This window comes from Nanorana parkeri, unplaced genomic scaffold (genome assembly GCF_000935625.1).
Source record: "Nanorana parkeri isolate BGI_ZX_2015 unplaced genomic scaffold, ASM93562v1 scaffold14, whole genome shotgun sequence".
Lineage (NCBI taxonomy): Eukaryota > Metazoa > Chordata > Amphibia > Anura > Dicroglossidae > Nanorana > Nanorana parkeri.
The window spans coordinates 4,231,805-4,258,140 of NW_017306282.1; the positions used below are offsets into that span (position 1 = coordinate 4,231,805).

A 26,336-nucleotide genomic window follows, 5' to 3' on the forward strand; every position below is an offset into this window, starting at 1 on the left:
TGTGTGGCAGGTACATTTAATGTAAAGGAATTCTATCATTGTACTGCAATAATAATAATAATAATAATAATAACAACTATACATTACCAGTAGTAGTAATATAAACAAATATAATAATAATAATAATAGTAGTATTAGTAATAATAATAACTAATGTGTGGGTGACTGGCAGATTTCATTCAACCCTTTCACTGCCACCTGCGTATCTCATACTTCTCTGACAGCGGGCCCCTTTAAACAGACCTCCAGCGGCTGTAGCTGGCCCCTCCTGCAGACCCGGGACCGGCATCACAGGTGTCAGCAGGAAGCGGGGAAGGAGACCGGCGAACATCCATTCACCAATCTCCTCCCCGCTGAATGGGGACGGAAGTGACGGTGATTGCATCACTTCCGGTTCCTCAGCTGTCATCGGCGCCAGAATCCGGGAATGAAGCTACTGGAGCGCAATCTGCGCCCCAATAATGTCTATGCAGTAGAAAGGTGGCACTAAGGGTCTAATTGATCTCTAATGTCACCTTAAAAAGAACCTGTCACCACTAGTATGGTATAACATAGGGGGTTTGTAACCATTAGGCTATAACATAGAGGTCCCCATTAGGTTGTTGAAGCAAATTAAACATGTGAAGATAATACATTACTGTATCATTAAGGGTTGGAGTGGACAACAACTCTAATCCCTGGCAAAGTCTACAGTGTAGAGACAACTTCAGATGCACAAGAGGAGTCTTTGGGATCTTGGCATCACTACAGCTCAGAGAGAGGTCATGGGGGGGGGAGGGGTGGCTCCCATCACATTTTTTCTATGGGGCCCCCGTGATCTGTAGTTTCGGTCATGATCACCACAACATACTTTTGTATAGCTGACAGCAGAGGGAACCATTTGTTTTACCAGTTAGGGACGGATGATGCTTTTCAGCAATTCATTTCAAGCAATTTTTCTAGAATGACTCAACTACTTAAAATTGGCCACCCACTTCAGGTTTTCATCCCTAAACAAAACAGCCGCTCTAATCTCAAGGCAGAGAATACTAATAATGTATCGTGCCAAAGCAAACACATACCGAAATGTATCAATGATAAAAGTGTTGGCACATACAATACAATAGGAATTAGGTGCCAAAACTACAACTGATTTGAGCAAAAGGAAACAGATGTAGAGCTGGACAGCGAAGAGAAATGTTCTTTACTTTTCAAGAATATTCAGCTGAAATTAAATAAAAAACTCTGAGAAAGCACCAAAAACTTAGGGACACCATCACCTTGTCCATGCAGGGCGCAGTGATGGTGTCTCTAAGCTTCTTCTCTCCCCAACTCCCATATACATCCTTACCTTGCAGCACCTTGCTTCTCTGCAGCTGGTGAGAACACCCGTGACTTCTCTTTTCCCAGGTTAACGATCTGCTTTACTTCACGGCTGCCGGTCACTTCCTGGCTGTCCATGCACCATGTTCTTCTTCTCCCCGAACTCCCATGTACACCCTTACCTTGCAGCACCTTGCTTCTCTGCAGCTGGTGAGAACACCCGTGACTTCTCTTTTCCCAGGTTAACGATCTGCTTTACTTCACGGCTGCCGGTCACTTCCTGGCTGTCCATGCACCATGTTCTTCTTCTCCCCCCAACTCCCATATACACCCTTACCTTGCTTACCTTGCTTGTGAGAACACTCTGCACTTCTGGGTATGGAGGAACATGGGACCCGGTGACGGTGCTTGGGTCTAGCATCCAATAGCTAGGCCTGAGCACTGTAACCTGAACTAGAAAGTGAGGTCACTGCTTCCCTGGAACACTGACACAGACAAATTCAAGGCCGGACTGCAAGTGGGTATATGAAGGTTGGGAGGGGTCCTTTGAAGAGATAACAACCTCCATGGGTCACATGTTCTTCCATACCCGGAGGTGCCGGATGTTCTCACAAGCTGCAGAGAAGCAAGGTAAGGATGTACTGTATATGGAAGTTGGGGGAGAAGAAGAAGATGGTAGATGGACATCCAGGAAGTGACTGGCAGCCATGACGTAAAGCAGATCGTTAACCTGGGAAAAGAGAAGTCCAAATGGAAAATGATGGTAGAAGCAAGGTTCCAAGTTTGAAGTTCACCAAAGACCAGATAAGGTCATGGTAGTGGTACCAGTATGGGGTTGAGGTATGCTCTGCATGGGCAAGGTGACCATGACTCTTTAGCGAAGACTTCCAGGAATGTAAAGCTCTCCTAAAAGGGGTGATCAAACTGCAGGATTGTTAAATGAAGCACCACACTCCCTTTAATAGTCCAGATACATCTTTATTCAATGTAGGGTTGAGGGAACAGTCTAGAAACCCCAGGGGCTCATACACATACCCCCTTCAACAGGGTTTGTCCCATGTGTGAGAATACAGAAGCTGTATTGTGAGTTTTTCAGAAGCTGATTTGGCTGATGGGGTTGAAGTTGTTGTAATGTAATGATATGCATTCCACTTACCTCTATTTCCCTAATCCAATGATAAATGTTGGTGGTCAACACCATTTCGCTCATAGCACACCACCCTAATGTGATTTTTTTTTCTTCTATTTCACTTGTCATGATTGGTCACTGCTCCTCCTCAGCATGCATGAACTATGGCTAAGTATTTGTTTTGGTGTTGTGTTATGTGGTCACTTTAAATACAGGCAGTGCTTATCCAGATCTTCCTTACTGTGATCCTGTGCTTTGTCCATATATGTGAAAGGAAGCACTGCTTGCAAGCCTCAAACCGGTGTTGTCCATTTACTGGGTACAACTACCACCAAGAGGCTCGTCCATACTCTGCACTCACGTCATCCTGATGGATCATAATGTGTCGGGATGAGGTACTTACTTCAAGTTCCCCCTTATGCCATCACCGGCCCTGGGAATGGTCACAACTAGGTCTTATTTTCGGGGTAGGTCTTATTTTCGGGGAAACAGGGTAGCTAAGACTGGAGCAGACAGAATCTGATGCAGCTGTGCATTGTAACCAATCAGCTTTGATCTTTCATTTTCAAAGCCTAACTGAACAAGGATTGAATCTGATTGGTTACTTTGTATAGCTGCTCCTGATTCTGTATGCTTTAATTGTGGCAAGTTTCCCCCCTTTGTGCTTTTCCCATGCAGAGCAAAGCAACAGGTTCACTTTAATCTTGGCCCTCAGCTGCACATACTTACCATTCCTTCATTCACTCACTACTCCGTTCAGCTAAAGAACCCTGTGTAAGCTCCGATGTTAGGAGTATGTCTAATGCCCATTCGCCTGACGCAACCTCCCAGCTCCTTCTAGTGGTTGCCTGTTGCCACTGTGCCTAGTCCAGTCTTCTTCTCAGCTGTGGGCTAATGAGACTGGCCATACACCTTCAGTGCCTCTCCATCAGCTGTGGGCTAATGAGACTGGCCATACACCTTTGGTGCCTCTCCATCAGCTGTGGGCTAATGAGACTGGCCATACAGCTGTGGGCTAATGAGACTGGCCATACACCTTCAGTGCCTCTCCATCAGCTGTGGGCTAATGAGACTGGCCATACACCTTCAGTGCCTCTCCATCAGCTGTGGGTTAATGAGACTGGCCATACACCTTCAGTGCCTCTCCATCAACAGTGGGCTAATGAGACTGGCCATATACCCCTCAACCTGGGGATTGGTTAGTGACGCTTTATGTAAGCCTCACAAACCCATGGCTCTGGGCGTGAGATAGTTCAGTATAGTCCTGTCTACACAAGCCTGTTACCCGCTCTTTTATATCTTGAATCTTTCTGTCTTGATCTTGTATTGTAGTCCTGTCTTGGTCTTGAATCCTAGTCTTGCCTTGTTTCTTTAATCCTGTACCTGCCTTGTTTCTTGTATCTCATATCCTGTATTTATCTTGTATCCAATCCCTGTCTTGTATTTGTATCCTGTTCCAGTCTTCTATCTTGCGTTCTGTTTATCTTTTGTACCTTGTCACTGAGGAATCTCTGCCCAACCCCATGTGATAGCGCTGGGTGGCCAAGTGACAAATCACCAAGAACCAGGGCTGCCACACGGGAGAGGGGGTCATGAGCCTCTTGCTCCACATACCTGGCAGCTGACCGGAGAAGGATGGGACGGAGGGAAGGTGAGTATGTGCAGCTGGGAAGAGTTGCTTTTCTCTGCATGGGTTAAGCACAGGTTCTTCCCATAATCTGTTTATAAATATTTTCACTCCTCATCCTACAGATGTCGATATTAGCCTCCACCCTCGTAATTAAGTCATTCTAGCAGAATGGTTTTGAAATGTCATAGCTTGCAGCTGGTTATTCTCCAAAGAACCTATCCAGCTTTGGGGGTTAGGACTGGGTTATAAAGCCATAGAATAGAGGTTGTAGGGAATTCAGGCTGTGAGCGGGATGGGACACAGGAGGAAGGAAGACAGCACAGGAGATGAGGGTGATGATAGATGTATAAAATGGGAAATGCAGCCGGTGGAGGACTGACACAGGAGCACGCAGCCTAAAATAGACCGGAGAAAGCTGAGACTTGTTCCCTATCCAAACTAGTTTCCCAGGATCACACGTCTGAGATAGTTCAACATTAACCCGCAAGAAACCAGATCACTGGCTCAAATCCCAAATTCCATCGGGAGCCCGGAACCAGATTTTCGAGGTATGCCCCTCTTCTGGTATCATACTTTAACCTGTAAAGGTATTACAGAACATATCAACTAAATTTACTGCATGCGTGTTATTGTCATGATTTGTGAAGCATTACAGGTTTTAAAGGTCATACGAAACGAACACACAACTTATCAAATTAAAGATACATTTTAATTAAAATTCTAAGTCACCCTTGCAGTGGGGCTTCTCCCACAGCTCCAGGCTTAAGTGCTCATTTCAAGGGGAACATTAAAAAGCAGTTTTACTTACCTTCTCCCTTGCCCCGCTGGCAGCTGGCGCTCACGCCTTCTCTCTGAAGCTTCAGGTTTTGGGCAGGCTCTGTCCGTCCTTCTTTGCAATGCAGGACTGCTGGTCAAAGTGCATGCGACCGACAGAGCGGCTTTTTGGGGGACCCATTGTGCACCTGAGAGGAAGTCTGTGGGAGCAAGGAATAAGGTAAGTAAAACTGTTTTTTAATGTTCTCCTAGATATAGATGAGCATATTGGAGAGCCCCAGTGCAAGGGCGACTTTAGATTTTACCCAGAGTTCAGCTTTAACTCTAGGCAGATAGGGAAAAAAATGCAGTTCTGTATTTTTTTGAAGCCCAACTCTGGGCTCTGCCCCCGCTCCTCAGTGTTTATTTTGTGCTCTCTATGAGTTCTTTGTGATGCAAAGTGGCGCTGAGATAATGAGGACACCCTGGTGACAACCTATCATGGGGCAGGTCTGTGAGGTCCTGCACTCACAGTATGTCCTCAGGCTTTCAGGTTGAATAATGATATGCATAATTTAACCTTGAGGACCGAGGACATCTAGTGGTAGAAAGAGGTAACAACAGGGAACAAGACCAGTAAGCAGGTGAGTATTACAGCCAGAGCTGCATTTTTTTGTTTTGAAACCTCCTGTAGGGCACTTTTGAACAAAAAAGTTTAGCCCAGAGCAGGGCTTAAACATGTTTTAATTGCATATGTTTTGGAACTTCTTGCACAGCCTCACAGAGAAACACAAAGCACACAGTCTCATATGCATGCTGCACATGACTTGAAAACAAAGGATGGAAGCCACAGCTTTTTTTTTTTCCTTATTACAATACAACAGAGTATACAGTATACCATAGACAGAACACTGCCATCTAGTGACCGAAATTGTATACTGCAGGAGTTATTGCTATAAACAAAGTAATGTGTATTCTAACAATATGCAAATGCAATTACCCCTGTGTCTGTCTTGGTATCAGCCTCTAGTAATGCCATGTAAAGCACAGCTCGGACTGGGAAAGGGAGCGACACCACTAAGGCAAATCAGGTATTCTGCATGCACATGTGTTGCCAGAGAACGTGCTGGGGGGAGGCAGGGAGCATTATGATGAGCTTACCAGTTTGCTACTGCTCCCTCTCTGTCCAATCACAGACTGTGGGTGAGGAGGTGAAGAGAGATCTATGTAGAAGACTGCAAAGCAGCAGCGGTGGTTTACTAGAGCTAGCCTCTTCCAAAACAGCCATAATTCTTCTTCCTGTCCTAAAAATGATGTCTGCATGGCTAGCATAATCAGTAAAAATAAACAGCTCTATACACGGAAGAGGCACGATGACAACCTCACTCCCGGCCTTTCTTCTTTTTGTGTCCACAAAAAGAACTGTTTAAATGATGCAGCACAGTGAGTGTGTATTACTGTTGTGAGATGATAAGGAAAGACCTCTATGAACAAACTCACACCGGGTCAACTTGTAAGCATGTGGACTGCACTGTCTACAGCAGCATTTCTTACCTCTGAGCAACCCCTGAAATATTTTTCAGGTCTCAGGAAACCCCTACTGAAGTGAATTAATTGGGGGTCAGTGGGAAGAATGCTTCTTACATTGGTGGTCAGTGGGAAGAATGCCTCTTACATTGGTGGTCAGTGAGGAGAACGCTCCTTACATTGGTGGTCAGTGGAAATAATGCCTCTTACATTGGTGGTACTTGGGAAGAATGCATCTCACATTGATGGTCAGTGGGGAAAATGATCCTTACATTGGTGGTAATTGGGAAGAATACCTCTTACAATGGTGGTCACTGGGAAGAATGCTTCTTACATTGGTGGTCATTAGGAAGAATACCTCTTACAATGGATGTCACTGGGAAGAATGCCTCTTACATTGGTGGTCACTGGAAGAATGCCTCTTACAATGGTGGTCACTGGGAAGAGTGCTTCTTACATTGGTGGTCATTAGGAAGAATACCTCTTACAATGGTGGTCACTGGGAAGAATGCCTCTTACATTGGGGGTAAATGGGAAGAATACCTCTTACATTGGCAGGAAGTGGTCAGAATGCCACTCTTGCAAAACATGCCACCAAACTAAAAAAGTCATTGATGTCATGCAGCTGGTTCTGCCAAGTCCCGTTGGACCCTGAACTATGTAGTATCTGTGTAAAAAATAAGTCAAGGCAACTGGACTTGCTGTATTTTTTCTTGAAGACGTTTCACTGGCCATCCGACCAGCTTTCTCAATTCAGAATGACTTGTACAAAACAGGTACCATCAAATGGGTGGTCAATCAGCCACAGCTCATAGAACCCCTAGCAACCTCTGGAGATACCCTTGGACACCACAAAACCCTGGTTGAGAATGGCTGGTCTAGAGGAAATTCTATATAGTAGATACACTAAACTAGGTATAAAAGCACAATCATTTGAACACAGCAGAACATAAAATTATAAAATGTAAACTTCACATCAACATTCATTTCTAAGTAAATTTGACACCAATAACTAACCAACCATTTCTGTTTAAGCAGCTGTACTAGGCCGATTAATCTCTCTGTCGCCTCTGGGGTAAAATCCTGTGGTTGCTGAAGCCACATCTGCATTAGTATCCAATCACTAGAGGGGCCTGTAATTAGGCCTCCACCTCAGCTGAAATTTGAAGCATGTGCAGCCTCGCCGGCTTTAAATCTCACATGTGTTCATTTGTTCTCTGCAGGAGAATGAGGTTAGGTCAAGTCTGCCGGATACAAGTAATGGGATTTGGCCTCATCGTGCTTATGGCCATTGGACTCACCTTACAGCTTCTGGGCATCCATTTTCCAAAAAGGTGAGTGACCAAATTTGTCTGTTTTAATATTTAGTGTGTACTCATTGTATGATCACTATCCAGCTTCAGTTTCATTGACGTAAAAAATGTTCAAAAGCAAGACCTGTCCCACTGCCTGTTCCCCCGATGTTTGCTCTGATGCAGAGCAAGGTCCCCTTTTACATCTCAAGGGGAGCACAGCGATCTTCTGGATACTGGTACTGCCCCTGTGCTGATCGACTTCCCCAGTGAAAATACAGGGGGTCGCTCGCTCTGCACAGCGGGCATTCAGAGAACACCGAGTATTTTTTATCAATAGTTACAAGGCATTCTCTGATATGAAAACTGTAGAGCCAGCACACGTGTGCTGGTTCTACAGTCTTTGGGACTATCACTCCAGAGGGTCATCCATGCACCGAATGTGGATTACAAGGATGCATGGCAGGGGTGAGTTGTACGCTTTGTTTTTCTATTCTCTGATTCAGCGATGGGCGGATCGTGATTTCTGAATGGCCAATGTGTTGAGCGACTTCCCCCCTGCTGTGAAAATACAGTGGGTCACTCGCTCGGCACATAGGGTTGCCACCTTTTCTACCAGTGAAACCCGAACACTCTATCAACGCATTGAAGAGTGTCGGCTTATTAATATTTAAATAGCGCCACCAAATTAATATGTAAATATCACAGTCAAGACTATTTTTAATGGGGGGCCAGTAGCCCCTATCTTAATTTTGGTTGCCTGACATCTTGTGTCCGGGTTTCAGCTGCCATGAAACCTGGACACAGCATTCAAAACCCGGACTGTTCGGGTGAATCCTGGACAGGTGGCAACCCTATCGGCACAGTGTCTATTTAGAGAATGCCTAGTATTTTTAGCAATCATTCCAAAGCATTCTGTGATTTGACGAGGGGCAGATTGTGATTGCTGAATGGCCACTGTGCTGAGCAACTTCCCCTCTGCTGTGAAACTCCAAGGGTCGCTCGCTCGGCACAGCGGCCATTCAGCAAACACCTTGTATTTTTATCTATGAATGTTAGGTGCTCTCTGGATGAGAGTTGATGATGTCATGATTAGCCCCTCCTCGAATCAGAGAATGCCTTGAAATCATTGACAAAAATACTAGGCGTTCTCTGAATGGCCATTATGCCGAGCGGGCAACTCCCTGTCTTTCCACAGCAGAAGGAAAGTCGCTCAGCACTTCACCGGTAGAGGACCCAGAAGATTACTGTAAAGCGCCGTAGTAGCTGTGGCTATTACAGCTCTTTTCTGGATCCCCGTGGCCCTACCAGGTAAAAATATATATACTTACATTGGGCCAAGCCGGACCAGTGTAAGTATACATAAGAGATTAAACATTTACCATGTTATAGCTTATGTGAGATTCTAATGACTAGGGCTTCATATATTTTAGGCTGAGCTTTTACACGTGCATCTAAAAGTGTTAACAAGGCAGCAGTTCCCCTTAAATGACTCTGCAGTGACGCAGATGGCAAAACGAATACCTTGCTAGTTTTTCTGATTGCCTTTCCCTGATGATGGATGATGGAGGGAACATCCCCTTGGGGCACACTTAATATATTTTCTGAACACATTTGCCATTCTTCACATTTTTCCCAAACCTTCGGGCACTGTGTCCAGATGTGGAGGAACATTCCTAAGAATACATTGGGGGCAGACAGGTCATAATACTGTGGGAATATAAGTAGGATATGAGTTCTTGGGTTTTTGCAGTTAACAAAGACCTTAAAGCTGAACTCCGGCCTTCCCCTCAGTCTTGCACAGTTGTATCGACTCCTCTCCTGGGATGAAGTTGAGTACTGTGATTTCACTGGACACTGTGACCTTCTCACAAAGTGCATTAGAAGGTGTAGCAAGTCAGCTGGAGGATATCCCCAGCTTGACTGTCCCTGGCCCACCCCTTTCATTCATTTCACCATCACATGTGGACATAACCTATGGGGGTCTGTTAGCCAATCAAGCCTGCCTAGGAATGCCCACTTCTCCAGAATGACTCCCACCCAACAAGGCATTTGATAGTCTTATAACTATATATGTTAATTTGAGGGCCTTGCTCCACAGTCAGGGAGGGGCCTAGTAAATTAGGGGAACTAGCTGTGAAATAACACGAGAGGTCTGCATACTAAGAGAGTCTAGCTATGGAAAAGTGAAAAGGGTCTGATAAAAAAAAAGGGTCTCCTTGCTGTATAATAGGGTCGGAGTCTGGTGAATAGGGGAACTACCTGTGGCATGGAAGGGGGAGGAGTCCAACGAGGGGGCTTAGCCATGGAAGGGGGGACCTGGTAAAAGACTGAACAATGGAATATAGCCAGGGGGATGTTAGTGGCTTTCAGCTGACAGCCGGCAAAAATTCTTATAGCTCATAACAATGATGGATTACAAGAATTAGAGTTATTAGCCCATTGGTTACTTTGGGAATGTAATATTTTCTTGATAGAACTCTTTTCATACATAAGCCCCGATATCCGTTCACTTGTGCTTGTCAAAACCATCTCTACTCACACCAGCACACTTGCCACGTATGGTCTGACATAGGAAAGCTAAAGCCATGGTGGAACCCATTGTCTACGTACATTTAGGTTTCCTTTTTCACTCTCTTGTAAGACTAAAGAGGAATGTGATCAGTTACTGTGGGAAACTCTGCTCCACATTTCGGGTCAACAGTTTATATAAATCAGATTAGTGTTTGTTTACCGCAACAGAAATGTTCCATTTAGCCTCCAATCAGTCCGAAACTTTAGTTCACAAACAGTCACGTTCAGTTTGAGTTTATAATCTTATTAGTGGCCATCACTTTGGTTCAAGCATATTTTTAAATTATAACCCGAACTTTGCCTGGGTTTCCAGAACTAAACCTGTTTCTTTACTCACTGTCCTTAAGAGGATCCTAAACCATGAACAGGCATGTGAAGGGAATGGAAAGTCTGCCATGTGAGCATGGTGCCCACAGAATCTATTGTGACAATGCCAACATTTTGCAGTGGCACACATAGCCTGCCCCAAATCAGTTTTTCAGTATGTTTGGCATCGTGCCTCGCTTTCTCAATTAAATTGTTTACTGTAAATCTATTGCAAAGTTCCTTTCCTGGATATCCTGGCTGTAACAGTGTGATGATAATGAGATCTGAAGAGCCCCAAACTCGGTGAGAAGAAGGGGGATTCCTAAGAAACACGGCATCACCCTAAAGTCAGAAAGCATCATAAAGTCCATTACAACAGCTCACACTAGAGCAGGGGTTTATCTACTGCAAGGCAAGCTAGGCATTTGCCTGGGGCGGCACTTTCCAGGGGGGGGCAGAAGAAAATGCCACCCCAAACCAATGAGGCGGAGAGGGCCGGACTTGCCTTTGGGCATACTGGGCAGTGGCGGCTGCCTAATGAGGAAAACTAGGCGGCCGCAAGGCCATAAGTGCGGCTGCCTAATTAGAGAGCTGCCCGGTGGAGGGGAGGGTCCAGTGAGATGCGGTCCAGCTGGCTTTGTACATGGGGGTGGAAAAGAAGCAGCGGGTGGCTTGGCGCTAGCCATAGCATGTGATTTGATGGCGGGATGTTCCAGAAGCAGGCTAAGGACTGCAATGTATCTTGTTGGTACTGATGGCACTTTAAGCTGCAGGTAAGAGGAGCAGCACATGTATACAGGGAAAGGGACTATGCACAGTCCTCCTGAGACCCCACACAGCCCACCATAAACCCTGCACAGCTCTCCTGAGACCCCATGCAGCCCACCTGAGTCCATGCACAGCTCTCCTGAGACCACGTGTGCGCTAAATGTCCTAAACAGGAAGGGGTGGGGCAAATTTAGATGGAGGGGGGTGCCCGAGTTTAGTCTTGCGTAGGGCAGCACAAAACCAAAATACACCACTGCACTAGAGCAAGGGAGTTAGTGACAAAAACAGTACTTAGCCTCGGCAGTACTAAAGCCTGCCGAGCGCTGCGGGAGGAGAGCGCTGTGAGCGGCTGGCGTCTCTCCTCCCGCACTGCTCAGCCTCCTATCACAGTCCGGCAGAGCGGTGTGTGGGCGGAGACAGCTCGCGCTGTCACAGGAGGCTGAGCTCTCCTCCCCGCTCTGCCCGCTCAGCCTCCTGTGACAGCGTGTCAGAGAGGAGAGCGGGTACAAGCAGTCAGTGATCAGTGATCGCTGAGTGTTTGTAGTTAATTGAAGATATGGTATGTGGACTATATTCTCAATTATTAATGAAAGGGAAGTGATCTACATCTCCTCCTGTTCATTCATAGTTGTAGTTATAGTAAACAAACAATGTTCTCAAGTGCACCTCTAGTACTTAGAATTCAAGAAACCTCTTAATGGAATCAGTTTACAACATTCCAGTCAGGACATCCTTCACAGGACATAAGTCCGATGTCATAAAACCCATTAGCAGTCGTAAAATTGCCATGTCATAAAACCTCTAGTAGAGTTCCTAACAGACTGTGTTCTGTTCATAACTGGCCATCGTAAAGCCATTTAGAAGCAATACACATTAGAGTCTGGCTCTACTTGACCTAAAACTGACCTTTTATATAACTCAGCTCTTAAACTCTGCACATAATCCATAATGCCACTTATAATAACCCTACATTTATAACAAGCATCTGCCTGAATGTATGAGTAAATCATATTCACTTTGATACCAAACATGCCTATGTTATAATTAGGGATGCACAGATTCTAGTATTGGTGCCGATACCGAGTATTTGGGCGAGTACACGTACTCGGCTCGCCCAAGTGCTCTGATGCCTAGCCCGCTACCCGAACCTCCAGTTTTAGGAAGCTGGGCAGCAAGTCATTACATGCTGCTCGGCTTCCTGATTGGCCGGGAAGCTGGCTCCATGCTCCCTGGTCACTAATTAAGCACTGGGTTTTTATTTGAGGAGGTCAAACTTGGAGCTAGTTATTGGAGCTCTAGATACAGCACATCATGTCCTTAATTGAGGGATCTGGACGTGTAGGGGTTAATGAACAGATCACATATGGGGGGTGAAGGGTTTAATGCGCAGAATAAGGGATGTAAAGAGTTAATATCCAAGTAACAATGAGAGACAGGCTGGAGTTTAGATGCGTAGGACATGAAGGGGGGTGTAGGGGTTAATAAATGATCACTGAAGTCACTGAAAATAAATCTATGGATCAGAAGTTGCTGGTTATTCATTTCTCATTCAGGAATACTACTGTTTACATTCCTTTCTCTGTTGTAAGAGGAAGGGGAGGGATCAACAATGTACACATTAGCATGTGATCATTGTAATTGGTTATCACGCTGATCACATGCTACAGAACCACTTGGACCAGCTCTGTACACTGTGCCTGTGTACCGAGCCGATCCAGAGTTCAGCTTTAACTTACATTTTCTAATAAATATAGATACATAGTAATGTATAGAACAGTATATAATCATGTAAATGAAGTATGGCTATTAAACACCCTTTCCTTATTTTCAGTTCCACTCACAGCTCCGCCCTGCGGCTCTTATCTTCTCTGCCTCCATCTTCTCCACGGACTTGTCAACCTAAGAAGCACATTGTGTTCCTGAAGACTCACAAGACGGCTGGAAGCACCATACTGAACCTCCTGCACCGATACGGGGACAAGAATGGCTTATTATTTGCTTTTCCATTTAAATATCAGTTCAGCTACCCAAACCTCTTCCACTCTCGCCGGGTGAAGGGCTTCAACTCTCTGAAAAGGCCGCAGTATGACATCCTGTGCCACCATATGCGCTTCAACCTCCCGGAGGTAAAGGAACGTCACCGGATCTACTCCATAGTTTAAAAAAAAGTGATGCAGCTGTTAATAACCAATCAGAATTCATTATTGATTATACTTAAAGTGTATCTAAAGCCAAACCATGTTTCTAATATAGTTTAGGATAATGTAGGGGAGGGTCAAAGCCCTTTTTTGCCACCTGTGTACCATCAGTCAGCTTTCCCTTCACTTTTTCTCCCGTAGACACAGTAGGAAGTGAGAAGAATTCTCCCCTACAAGTGTCACCATGGGAAGATTTTCCTTCTATTCTTGTTTTGCTGGCAACTCAAATGTTGTATTTGTGCTTCCTTTCAGTCCTGCTGACAGTGGTCACCAGGACAAATAGAGAATAGATGTTCCCAGTGGCGATACAGACAGCAATAACAACATAAGTAGGGATGCACCGATACTAGTATCAGTATTGGTGCCTATACCGAGTATTTGGGCGAGTAATGGTACTTGCCCCAATGCTCCGATACTTATCCTGTTACCGGAACTTCCGGTCAAAGGGAGATGTCCACTGAGCAGCAGTGCCGTGAGGGAACATGGAACCGGCTTCTTGGCCATTTAGGATTGGCCGGGAAGCCAGCTCCATGCTATTTGGCCATTAAGAAACACAGCAATGCAGACGGACTGGTGCTCCCCTCTAGCAGGGCGCAGTACTCACCAGCCGCACACTGACAGCTCTCCCTGTGCATCTCTGGATTCTGGTCGATTGTGACATCACTGGCTAGATCACAGCGCCAGCAGACTGCACAGGCATCCAGAGCTCTCTGCCCGTGGACCGCAAATCACGGAACTGCCAAACAGCAGCTCGGAAGCTGGCTTCCCGGCCAATCAGCATGGAGCCGGCCAAATAGCATGGAGCCGACTTCCCGGGCAATCAAGAAGTCGGGCAACAGGGGTAATGACCTGCTGCCCGGCTTCTTGATTGACCGGGAAGCTGGCTCAATGCTGATTGGCTGGTATGCCGGCTTCCCGGGCAATCAGCATTGAGTGGGTTAGACAGCCAGCTCAATGCTGATTGGCTGGGAAGCCAGCTTCCCGTCCAATCAGCATCAAGTCGGCCAAACAGTATTGAGATGACTTCCCGGGCAATCAAAAAGCCGGGCAGTGGGTAATGACCCGCTGCCCGGCTTCCTGATTGCCCAGGAAGCCGGCTCCATGCTACCGGAAGTACCGGTATCAGTACTCGGTAGCGGCGAGTACTGAAATAGAAATATCGGTACTCGATACAGAAAAATTGGTGTATCCCTACATAACAAGGTTGCTAAGCTTTCCATATTCTATTCAAAACTAAGGAAAAGGTTTTTTTGCTTTGGATATTCTTTATAAAAGGTTTTCACTTTTCACATCAAAAGTGGAAAGCCAGTTGCCCATGCTCAGAAGCCATTACAATCCTACTCATGGGGGTTATCATTGGCTGGAGTGGCTTTACAATTTTTTTGACTCCTCACAACCTTGTCTCAGAAAACCATTAAAAAGTAATGGGCTCCCAAGGCAAAGAAGCAAAGTCCAACAGCTTTCTATGGAGCTGCCCAGAGCTACTAATGAACCAGCAGATTGGTTGGGTTCCTAATTTCTGTCTGATAGTGGAAAACCTTTTTTGGTCCAAGAGGTCACTGCTGTATGTGCACTCCACTTCAGTTTGGCTAAAATATGATTTAACAAACTTGACTATCACACAAACCAGTTCCTGATAGTTCTTAAAGATAACTTTTCCATTCTAATTTAGGCTCCTCAGCCTCCCCCTACCGCAGCACTGTCCGTTCTTGCACTGAGCAGCCATTCAAAATATGTTGCGCGGCGCCGAGTGTCAGCTTGAGGTGGGCTGGAGGTATGGCCGCAAGGGAGCTCCATCCATACGTCCATTGCTTACAGCTCCCTTGTGTGCCCTGTAGAGGTGCCTGGACCAGAGTGACGTCACATTCTGGCTCCCAGCAAGGGGGTTGTACAAGCAATGCACATATAGATGGAGCTCCAGCACAGCACCCCACACTGGACCCCAGGCTGAGGATCCACTCCAGTTCTCGTAAGGTAGGGAGACTAGATGGATCTTAAGAAAAAAGAATTACATTTTTTTGGGAGTGTGTATATGTGTGAGATTGTCTGTCAGTGTTTTTGAAGGCCCATTCACACTAGTACAGTGCGTTAATCGCACAGCCCTGTGTGATTAACGCACTGTACCACTCAGTCGCACCTACCGCACATTCTAGTGCAGGAGGTGCGTTGCATTGCCATTCATTTGAATGGCACCCCAAACCCACCGCCTGCCCACAGTTCGATTGCCCGAGCCGGAATGCTTGGTTCCGTAATCCCGTGCGTTCCAGTGAGGTGTGACTTGGGTCACAAGGTAATGACAGGACAAATGTGGGTCCTGAGGTTACACAGGTTGAGAACCACTGACTTAAATGTTACTAACTACTACTAGCTATACTATGACCAGGATGAATGAGAACCTTCACAGACCTTCAAAATTACAGAACAAGTCCAGCTTAATGTGACCTACTGCCACTACCGTGTTTCCCCAAAAATAGGACACTGTCTTATATTTTTTTCTCCCCGAAAATTCACACTAGGTCTTATTTTCGGGGGGATGTCTTATTTTAAATACTGTCACAATATCTGCAGGCTGCAGCTGTCCTGGAGCTCTCCTCTCTGTCTGATGCTGTCCACAGTTCTCTGTGGGATCCCCGCCAGGGAGCCACCTCTCTCGTCGCCAGGCTGGACTGCTCAGTAACCTCACCTCCCTCCGACCCCACTGGCCATTCGTTCCTTGCTGTGCTGCTGCCCGCCGGGAAATGTAGTTTTCTGCCTGGCGGCAGATCTCTAAGCAAAGGCTGAGGCAGACGTCTTCTGATTTCGTGACAGGGGCGGCATGCGGGAGCTGCGGCGCAGCGTCCCCGCCATATATTCTGGTTGCTCTCTGGGCCACCCCCAAACTAGGTCCTATTTTCGGGGTAGGTCTTTTATTACAGGAATGTTTAAAAATCGTGCTAGGTCTTACTTTCAGGGTAGGTCTTATTTTCGGGGAAACACAGTAGCTATACCATGACCTGGATTGATCAGAAGCTTCACAAACATAAAAGGTTTTCTTTATTTTGTAGGTTCGGAAGGTTATGCCTCCAGACTCCTTCTACTTCACGATTCTCCGAGATCCAGCCACCATGGCCGAATCTTCTTTCTCCTACTACCGTTCAGTGTCTTCAGCCTTCAAGAAGGCACCTAGTTTCAAATCTTTTATTTCCCATCCATCATATTACTACAGAGAAGGAGAGCGATCCAACCACTACGCACGCAACCTCTTATGGTTTGATTTGGGGTTTAATCCCAATGCTCCATTTACAGTGGCTCTGGCAAGATCTGGAGCGCGGGCGGTGGATGGGATATTCAAGTTGGTTCTTCTTGCAGAATATTTTGACGAATCAATGGTTCTCCTGAAAGAAGAGCTGTGCTGGAATCTGGACGACGTGGTCACCTTTAAACTCAACATTCGCGGGTTTTCCAGACCACTTGAACCAGAGGAAGTAAAAAAGCTTCGGGCATGGAATTCTCTAGACTGGTATATCTACGAGTACTTTAACCGTACCTTCTGGGACAAGGTGGAACGGTTCGGCAAAGAAAAGATGGATAATGAGGTCATGAGATTGAGAGAAAGGAGACAACAGTTAGCTGAACTCTGTCTTGAGGATTTGGAGCCCGTAGGGGCAGAGAACATTAAGGAGGACGCCATTAAACCCTTTCAGTTCGGACAGGAGAAAATCCTAGGCTGGGCCGTAAGGAAGGACCTCCAGCCCTACATTCGTAGTCATTGTGTTCAAATGGTCACTCCCGAGCTGCAGTATAAAGACTTATTGGATGCACGCCAATTTCCAACAGGCTTACCGAATAGGACTGAACCAGTAGTGACGCCTGCAAAGGCAGCAGCTCAGTGAGAGAACCACAAGCAGCCAACGTATACAAGATAAGTAGAAGACATGGCTGCTGCAAAGTGGATACATTGTCAAAACACAATCATTTTTTACATTATTGACAAAAGACTAGACCTGATTTTATTTGGCAAAGGCCATTGTAATTAGGAAACGGTTTGTTGAATACTTACTATGCACATCAGCCTCTTTGCTGAATTAGTTCAGTTACCACTGTAAGTGCAGCCTTCTCCAACGTGACAATCACAAGTGTGCCTTCTGCATTTCAAGATTTCTTAGAAGACGCCAAGAAAACATTGAGAGAGATGAGCCCGAATGCTGCAAATAACATATTGTTATGACATGGAACTTTTTGGATTCAGTGCAGCACTAATGCCATCTTTGCCTTCCAGTTATTGATATATCAGTTATGAGGATCAGGAAGTTATTTGTATATGGGGAAGTGGGATGGGAAGAGACCTCTGCAAGTACACATTTAGGGCTTGTTCACACGATTTTCTGGAGCAGATCTGCAGGAGCGTTGCAATTCCAGACGCGTTCCATTTTTTGGGGGAGGGGGGCTGTCAGTATGCAGATTCTTGCTCTGAGGTCACTTCTGGCCTCTCCTTACGAGTACTTCCCTTTGTGTATACAAAGCTGGTGATCAGACGCAGGGGCGTAACTAGAAATCACAGGGCCCCATAGCTGCCGCCTGGGTCGCTATGGTGATTGTTATGCCACTGATCAGACATGTACCCCATGTTTGTAGGCATGGTGTTGGTGCTGGCTACAGCAATGTGCAGACAACGAGACGTCGTTATTGGGTACACCCGATCTTGAGGCTCAGGGATTCCAAGAGTCAATTTTGGAGTTTCTATGAGGATTTGCGAGCTCACCCGGATACATTTTTTTCCTTTACTCGTATGTCTATGGAAAGGTAATTGGCATTGGAGCAAGAATACACTTTTTTTTTTCAGTTAGCTGCAGTGCGGTGAGTTTCCGGTGCGTTTTAGTTGCGTTTTTGACACGTTCGTATGCGTTTCTGCGAGTTCCGGACCAGAAAAAAATGTGACATGCAGTATTTTTTCTGGTCCGGAACAGAAAGCACTGCGCTGGTGCGGACCGGAGCCCAGAAACCGCATAGGGATACATTGTGATGCGTTTTTAGTGCAGGAGCTAACTGTTCTGGTCTGGACAGAATCCGGACATCGTGTGAACAAGCCCTTATAGTGTAATGTGAAGGCAAACACATTGGGGGGAATTCATCATAGCGATTGCGTGTGTTTGAACTTGCACAGAATATATTTGCGACGGATTTATGATGCTAGTGTAATGTTTTTGATCAATGAGGTTTAATTGACTCCAGGAAAGAAGACTCGTAACTCCGGGCAAAAAACTGAACTGTCGCTTCTTGAAGAAGTGGTCATAGGGACTTCTTAAGTTGTGATTGTTGTCTTAGGTCAGGGGTCAGCAACCTTGAACAGTCAAAGAGCCATTTGGACCCGTTTCCCACAGAAAAGAAAACACCAGGAGCCACAGAACCCTTAGTAACGCACTGGACTCTGGGCTTAGTAACGCACTGGACTCTGGGCTTAGTAACGCACTGGACTCTGGGCTTAGTAACGCACTGGACTCTGGGCTTAGTAACGCACTCCCCCCACATTCCCCCCATTATCTTTACAGTGCCTGTCTACCTTCCCAGTGCTCCACTGGAGCCCCTGATGATCCTGGCTATATACAAATGTTTCTGAACGTGGGTGTTCCAATAGTGCTAGACATACCCTCCGTGTTACTGTACAAGGACCTGGAAATAGGTCACAGAGACACCAACCACTGCATTGTGTGATGGGGTAGGGAATGCCCACATCCCCCATCCTACAAGTTTGGATTTTTCATGGAGCTCCTCTGGCTCATTGGGGAAGCAAGTCCAAAGGGGAAATCCTGTCACTCGAGCAGGGATTCCCACTGGAAAATATCCTCTATACTTCTGTTTTGGTGACCTCATAAAAGGCTTCCCTTTTTTTCTCTCTCCCATATAGAATGGTCACCATAACAGATGGTATCCATGAGTATGAATCTCCTCAGTGGAGACTTAGACAGCAATGAAAAAACAAATGGAAGTTCTGACCAAAAAAAAACAGAAACATTCTGTCCAAAACCAGAAAACAAATATGTGTGTGGTATTTTTATTCTGATATATTATTGCACCTAAAGGCCTCCTTCACACTGTAATCGGCCGGCACGTACAGCTCCATGTTGCGTGCACAGACATACCGAGCAGCTCCCAGGAAGGACAGGTGCTGCGTGTGATTGTACGCAGCCCCCGCCCTTCTCTATGGGACTACGCGGCCGTACGCCCCCTACGCTCACCTGAAGTGCAGGTCCGTAGGGGTGTGTGTTTCCTTGCTCAGACGCAGGCAGGATCCATCCTGTCAGCGTACGAGTACGCTCACCCGCACGGAGCGTAGGGCGGCATACGACTGCGTGATCCCAATGAGAAGGACAGGGGCTCACATGCAGCACCTGTCCTTCCTGGGAGCTGCTCCATACGGCCGTGCACGCAGCACGGAGCTGTCAGGGTTGCCACCTTTTCTTCAAGCGAAACCCGAACACTCTAGTGACCGACAAAAAAATTTGGGGAGAATGAGTCGTGGCTTATTCATATCTAAATAGCGCCACCCTTTCATATGTAAATATCACATTTGAGACTATTTTTAGTGCAGGGCCAGTAGCCCCAATCTTAATTTTAGTTGCCCATGTCTGCCTGACATGATGTGTCCGGGTTTCTGCTGCCATGAAACCCAGAGAGAGCATTCAAAACCCGGACTGTCCGGGTGAATCCTGGACAGGTGGCAACCCTAGGAGCTGTACGTACCTGCCGATTACAGTGTGAATGAGGCCTAAAGGGTTTTTTCCCCTTTACCCCGACCTAACCTCCCCCCTTACCGCCCATGGTTGCATACTTATCTCAATCCAAAAGCTATTTACATCCAGAGCACTAGGGCTTGCTGCCTTGGCCGCTCCTGAGCATTACAGCTTCATAGACTTCTATAAGGTTGTGTCCTGAGGCCATGGAGGAAGGGAGACATCGGGAATTCTGTTGGGCTGCAATGTGCAGGCGTGGCCAGGGCAGTGAAGACTTGCACCGTTGCATGTAAGCCAACAGCGGAACTGCTTCCATCAGGTCGAGGTAAGTATGCATGTGTAGAAGGGGAGAGTGAGTTAGGTTAGGGCAGGGATGTCCAAACTCTGGCCCCCCAGCTGTGGTGTAACTACGAATCCCATGAGGCTTTGCAAGATTCTCAGACATGACTCCCGGAGAGAGATGCTTCATGGGATTTGTAGTTTCACCACAGCTGGAGGGCCGGAGTTTGGACATCCCTGGGTTAGGGGAAGGGGGCAAATACTTTGTTTTTAAAGTGTACTTATCCTTTAAATTGAGGACAAATATGTTTTTTTCAATCAAAATTCCAGCTGAATTGAAAGGAAGGATGAACTGGTACAGTATGTGACGACCTCCAAAGAGAAAACTTCTGAGTACAATCGTACTTTTTGAAACTTTTACTTAAAAAATTGGACATTTCCTTTAAGGGTTCCCCACAGTTCAAGATGAGGCTGCCAAGATGTCTTTGGGAAATAATGCAGCCTCGCTCCCGTCAGAAAATGTTAGAATATATTTTCTAGGAGTTTTTTTTGTGTAATTTAAATCTTATATTTATAGATGTATTTTTTATTCTTAGCGTGTAGTGAAGACACACACGTTTTATACTGTGTTTGTACAAGAAATCACTGCGTTACCCATAACTGGAAACTGCTAAAGGTACTGACATTAAAGGAAAACTCAATAAATATGCAGTTTGATCACGTGGGTTGTCCTGTGACTGGTTCTCTTTTTCTGGCCGGTATGATACTCACCATATCCACTACATACTGACTTGCTGGTTTATTATTCATTGTAATAAATCTGCATATATTTTCTGTGTGATAGAAAGGAGTCATAGATGATTCATGAAAGAGACATTAAAGGCAAAGTCCACCTATTGCAACATGATAATAAATGCACATTAATCAAATACAAAATGTGCGTTTAATAATGTTTTGCGCTGAAGCCTGCGCAGCATCGCAAGATAAGCGCCCTGCGGGTGCAGTGCACAGGTCCCTGCAGTGTTTACATCACAGACGCAGGTTCATACAGAGCTATAGCCCTTCTGTTATCAGGGGACAGGAGGTGACTGGAGACTGCGGACATGATATAGCAGATAATCAGAGACTGCGGACATGGTGCAGGAGATGATTTGAGAGTGCAGACATGATACAGGATATGGTCAGAGACTGGGGACATGGTACAGGAGATGATTTGAGAGTGCAGACATGATACAGGATATGGTCAGAGACTGGGGACATGGTACAGGAGATGATTTGAGAGTGCAGACATGATACAGGATATGGTCAGAGACTGGGGACATGGTACAGGAGATGATTTGAGAGTGCAGACATGATACAGGATATGGTCAGAGACTGGGGACATGGTACAGGAGATGATTTGAGAGTGCAGACATGATACAGGATATGGTCAGAGACTGGGGACATGGTACAGGAGATGATTTGAGAGTGCAGACATGATACAGGATATGGTCAGAGACTGGGGACATGGTACAGGAGATGATTTGAGAGTGCAGACATGATACAGGATATGGTCAGAGACTGGGGACATGGTGCAGGAGATGATTTGAGAGTGCAGACATGATACAGGATATGGTCAGAGACTGGGGACATGGTACAGGAGATGATTTGAGAGTGCAGACATGATACAGGATATGGTCAGAGACTGGGGACATGGTACAGGAGATGGTCAGAGACTGGGGACATGGTACAGGAGATAGTCAAAGACTGGGGACATGTTACAGGAGATGATTGGAGACTACAGACATGATACAACAAATAATCAGAGACTGCAGACATGATACAGGATATGGTTAGGGACTGGGTACATTGTACAGGAGATGGTCAGAGATGGGCAACATGGCACAAGAGATGGTCAGAGACTACAGACATGGTACAGAAGATGATTTGAGACTGCAGACATGGTACAGGAGATGGTCAGAGACTGAGGACATGGCATGGGAGATGGTTAGAGACTGCAGACATGGAACAGGAGATGCTCAGAGGTGGGGACATGGTACAGGAAAGGATTAGAGACTGTGGACATGGTACAGGATATGGTCAGAGACCGGAGACATGGGAGAGGAGATGGTCAGAGACTGGGAGCATTGTGCAGGAGATGGTCAGAAATTGAAGACATAGTACATGAGATGGTCAGAGACTGAGGACATGGCATGGGAGATGGTTAGAGACTGCAGACATGGAACAGGAGATGCTCAGAGGTGGGGACATGGTACAGGAAAGGATTAGAGACTGTGGACATGGTACAGGAGATGGTCAGAGACTGGGAGCATTGTGCAGGAGTTGGACAGAAATTGAAGACATAGTACATGAGATGGTCACAGACTGATGACATGGTGCAGGAGATGGTCGATGCCTGTGGACAAGATACAGGAGATGGGCAGAGACAATGGATATGCTGCCTGCAGCAGATGATCAGAGACTGTGGGCAGATGATCAGAAGACAGGCAGAGACTGCAGCTATACTAAAGGAGTGGTTTGTGCTCCCTACAGCCCCCACCCCCTGCAGTAAGTTCCTCAATATAAGAGAAAAGGGAATTTATAGCATAAAAAAATAGGAAAGTGTGAGAGAGAGAAACCAATTTACGTATCAGAGGACAGTCTACTGATTATTTTTCCTGGCCCACTAAGGCAGGGAAATGACTGACTACTGGTTGATGGAGCCCGAGGGCCCCACAACAAGCACCGAAGGGTCACATGTAGAGCTAGGGCCACAGCTTGGGCCCCAAGCTTTATATAAAGGAAATAAGGAAAGGCACTCAACTTCTTCTGCATAAACCTCTAAAGAATATTGTTTCAGCTGAGCGTAGTTGAGGTTGAGGTTGAGGGGGTGTGCTGAGCGCCTTCACACACAGGCTAGACTTTTGGGTTTGTAAGCGAGTTCTAGGAAGTTACAGGAAGCCACTCGGAGCTTAAAATACCAGTTCAGTAATATAAAACAGCTACAGAAACTCATCCTGCATGGAGTTACATACACAACACAAGCATGTTCACTGATGATATGAAGGGTCCGGCTTCCTGCATGGAGTTACATACACAACACAAGCATGTTCACTGATGATATGAAGGGTCCGGCTTCCTGCATGGAGTTACATACACCACACAAGCATGTTCACTGATGATATGAAGGGTCCGGCTTCCTGCATGGAGTTACATACACCACACATGCATGTTCACTGATGATATGAAGGGTCCGGCTTCCTGCAACTTCACTGATGATATGAAGGGTCCGGCTTCCTGCATGGAGTTACATACACAACACAAGCATGTTCACTGATGATATGAAGGGTCCGGCTTCCTGCATGGAGTTACATACACCACACATGCATGTTCACTGATGATATGAAGGGTCCGGCTTCCTGCAACATACACAACACAAGCATGTTCACTGATGATATGAAGGGTCCGGCTTCCTGCATGGAGTTACATACACAACACAAGCATGTTCACTGATGATATGAAGGGTCCGGCTTCCTGCATGGAGTTATATACACAACACAAGCATGTTCACTGATGATATGAAGGGTCCAGGTTCCTGCATGAAGTCGGAGGTCAAAATGAAAGTCGTATTAAACTCTCAAACTTATTTTCAATAATCAATCCAGATCAAAGAATTATACATTGCCCAGCAAAGGATTTCTTTACATTTTTGCCCAAATACTTCCATTCACCATGTTTTCGAACAGCTCCAGCTCTCTCTCGGCTTGGCTTCCCAGAACGTCCTGTCCAGTACAAGCTCACAAGGGACAGAGCAGTCTCCAGCAGCTGTCCCTCTACTAGCTTGGAGAGGGGAACAGAGGACTGACTTGCCTTGCTGTGTCTCTGTTTGTGGACACACACAGCTTACTAGCACACACAAGGGTGGCTCCAAAGGACCCCGCAAGGGAAATGAGCCCCCCTAAAACAGGCTATCAGGGCCAGTTGATTCTGCAGGAAACCAAAATGCTGTCACTATATTAAATAATAAACACACCTGGGGATGACAGTGCTCCCCACCCCCAGTATGGTATAATCACTTATCCACACTCCCATGATGCCTCTCTGCTGCACGAGTCCATCCTGAGTATGCTCCATGGTGTGAGAGCTTACCCAGGGGGATGATGTCACTGCCCATGTGACAGTATTCAGGCCAGGAGATTGCCTGCTCAGGATCACATGGAGGAAGTCACATGCTTCCCATACATAGAAACCTAATTTCATTAGCAAGGCCTCTGATGTAGTGGGGAGGTGGCAAGGAAGTGCGGACGGGTGAGAATGTAGGTAGGTTCAGTATGGCCAACGGCCACTAGATGTCCCCATGGGGCCCGGGAGATAGATGCAGCCCTGGCCTGGGAAGACTCTGTGTCCCAGGAGAGTTGATTTATAGGGGGCGCCCGAGAGGGGAAGTAGACAGAGAGTTAGGGTTGCCACCTTTTCTTCAAGCAAAACCCGAACACTCTAGCGACGCACAGACATTTTTTGGGGCGAATGAGTTGCGGCTTATTCATATGTAAATAGTGCCACCCATTAATATGTAAATATCACAGTTGAGACTATTTTCAGTGGGGGGGCCGGTATCCCCTATCTTAATTTTTGTTGCCTCTGTCTGCCTGACATCTTGTGTCAGGGTTTCTGGTGCCATGAAACCCGAACACAGCATTCAAAACCCGAACTGTCTGGGTGAATCCTGGACAGGTGGCAACCCTACAGAGAGTACAGGAGAGCAGAAGTCTAGGACTGTTTGCAGAGTCTCCGGAGAGAGACTGTTTCTTGAACATAGGCTGGTCCATGGGAAGGACAGGACCAGGCCTAGTACTATGTAGAGCTACAAAGATTCCCTAGTTTCCCCATAGGGGCAAACCCACCGTGCTAGGACTGACAAGGATGGGATTCCGGAGAATAGTAAAGTGCTAGAAGACTGACGATATTAGCCAGTGGGCCTATGGCCGAAGTAAGTCGTGGACTCTGGGCTGCACCTGGGCTGATGTACCTCTCTCTCTCTAAATTGTAACACCAAGCAAGTAACAAGAATTGTGCCGTCATCCCTCCCGGGGGTGGCTGAACGTATACTTTGTTCTGTTTATACCTTCAAGTAAAACCAACAAAAGACTATCTGTGTGGACTGGTTCTTCTCCCTCCAACCTCTGAGAAGGTGGGGTTCTACCGGAGTGTGATGTTGGACTGTATCGTAGCTGTAACCATCTGAGGAGGGTAGGTGCGCAATGGGGCTATGCCTGACACAGGGTGCTGTTCATGGTGGCCTTTCTCCCTAAGGGGGAGGAAGCGCCGAAGACCGCAGAGGCGGTTGAAGCCATGAGGCCCTGTGTACGCAGTACTACACGTGTGGGAGTGTTTGCACGAGGCCGTGGCCCCTGACCGTGGGGTGTCAAGTTGCATGCACGGGGTTACCCAGCCAACCCAAAGGGAACACACGCGCAACACCCCGAGAGTGGACCCCGCCTACAAGTATACCTTGCTGGGTATATGGGACAGTGTCTCTTTAACCATCTCTATACTGCTGCATTGTAAGTGACGGGAGGTGAACATGTATTTCTGGAGAGCCGTTCTAAAACGGGTGGCCAGTGTGCACATAAATGGCTGTGATCTGAGCTGTCATTGGACAGCTCAGGTCATAGGTACTATGTACAGAGCCAATCAGAGTGGTTCTGTGCCTTGTGGCCGCTGTGAACCAATCACGGCCAACACTGCCAGTATTTACAAACACTGGCAGCGTTGGCTGTACCAAGCTTCCCTTCCTCTGTTATGAATGGGCTGAAAGTTCATAAAAACAGCAAGGAAAAGAAACGCGGCAGTTCAAAGGTGAAGGGGGGGGGGGGGGGCGGTGTGAAA

The 26,336-nt window shown here is 46.5% G+C and overlaps 1 protein-coding gene across 1 annotated transcript in view; it reads left to right on the forward strand.

Moving 5' to 3' along the window:
• Positions 1-17,371, forward strand: part of LOC108788161 (galactose-3-O-sulfotransferase 4-like) — a 26,641-nt gene extending 9,270 nt beyond the window's left edge. Inside the window, exons 2-4 of the mRNA XM_018557889.1 lie at positions 7,565-7,675; positions 13,113-13,407; positions 16,524-17,371. Of these exons, the coding sequence (XP_018413391.1) occupies positions 7,569-7,675; positions 13,113-13,407; positions 16,524-17,351 (1,230 nt within the window). The 5' untranslated portion in view covers positions 7,565-7,568 and the 3' untranslated portion in view covers positions 17,352-17,371. The remainder of the gene's footprint in view (positions 1-7,564; positions 7,676-13,112; positions 13,408-16,523) is intronic.
• The last annotated feature ends 8,965 nt before the right edge of the window (positions 17,372-26,336 follow it).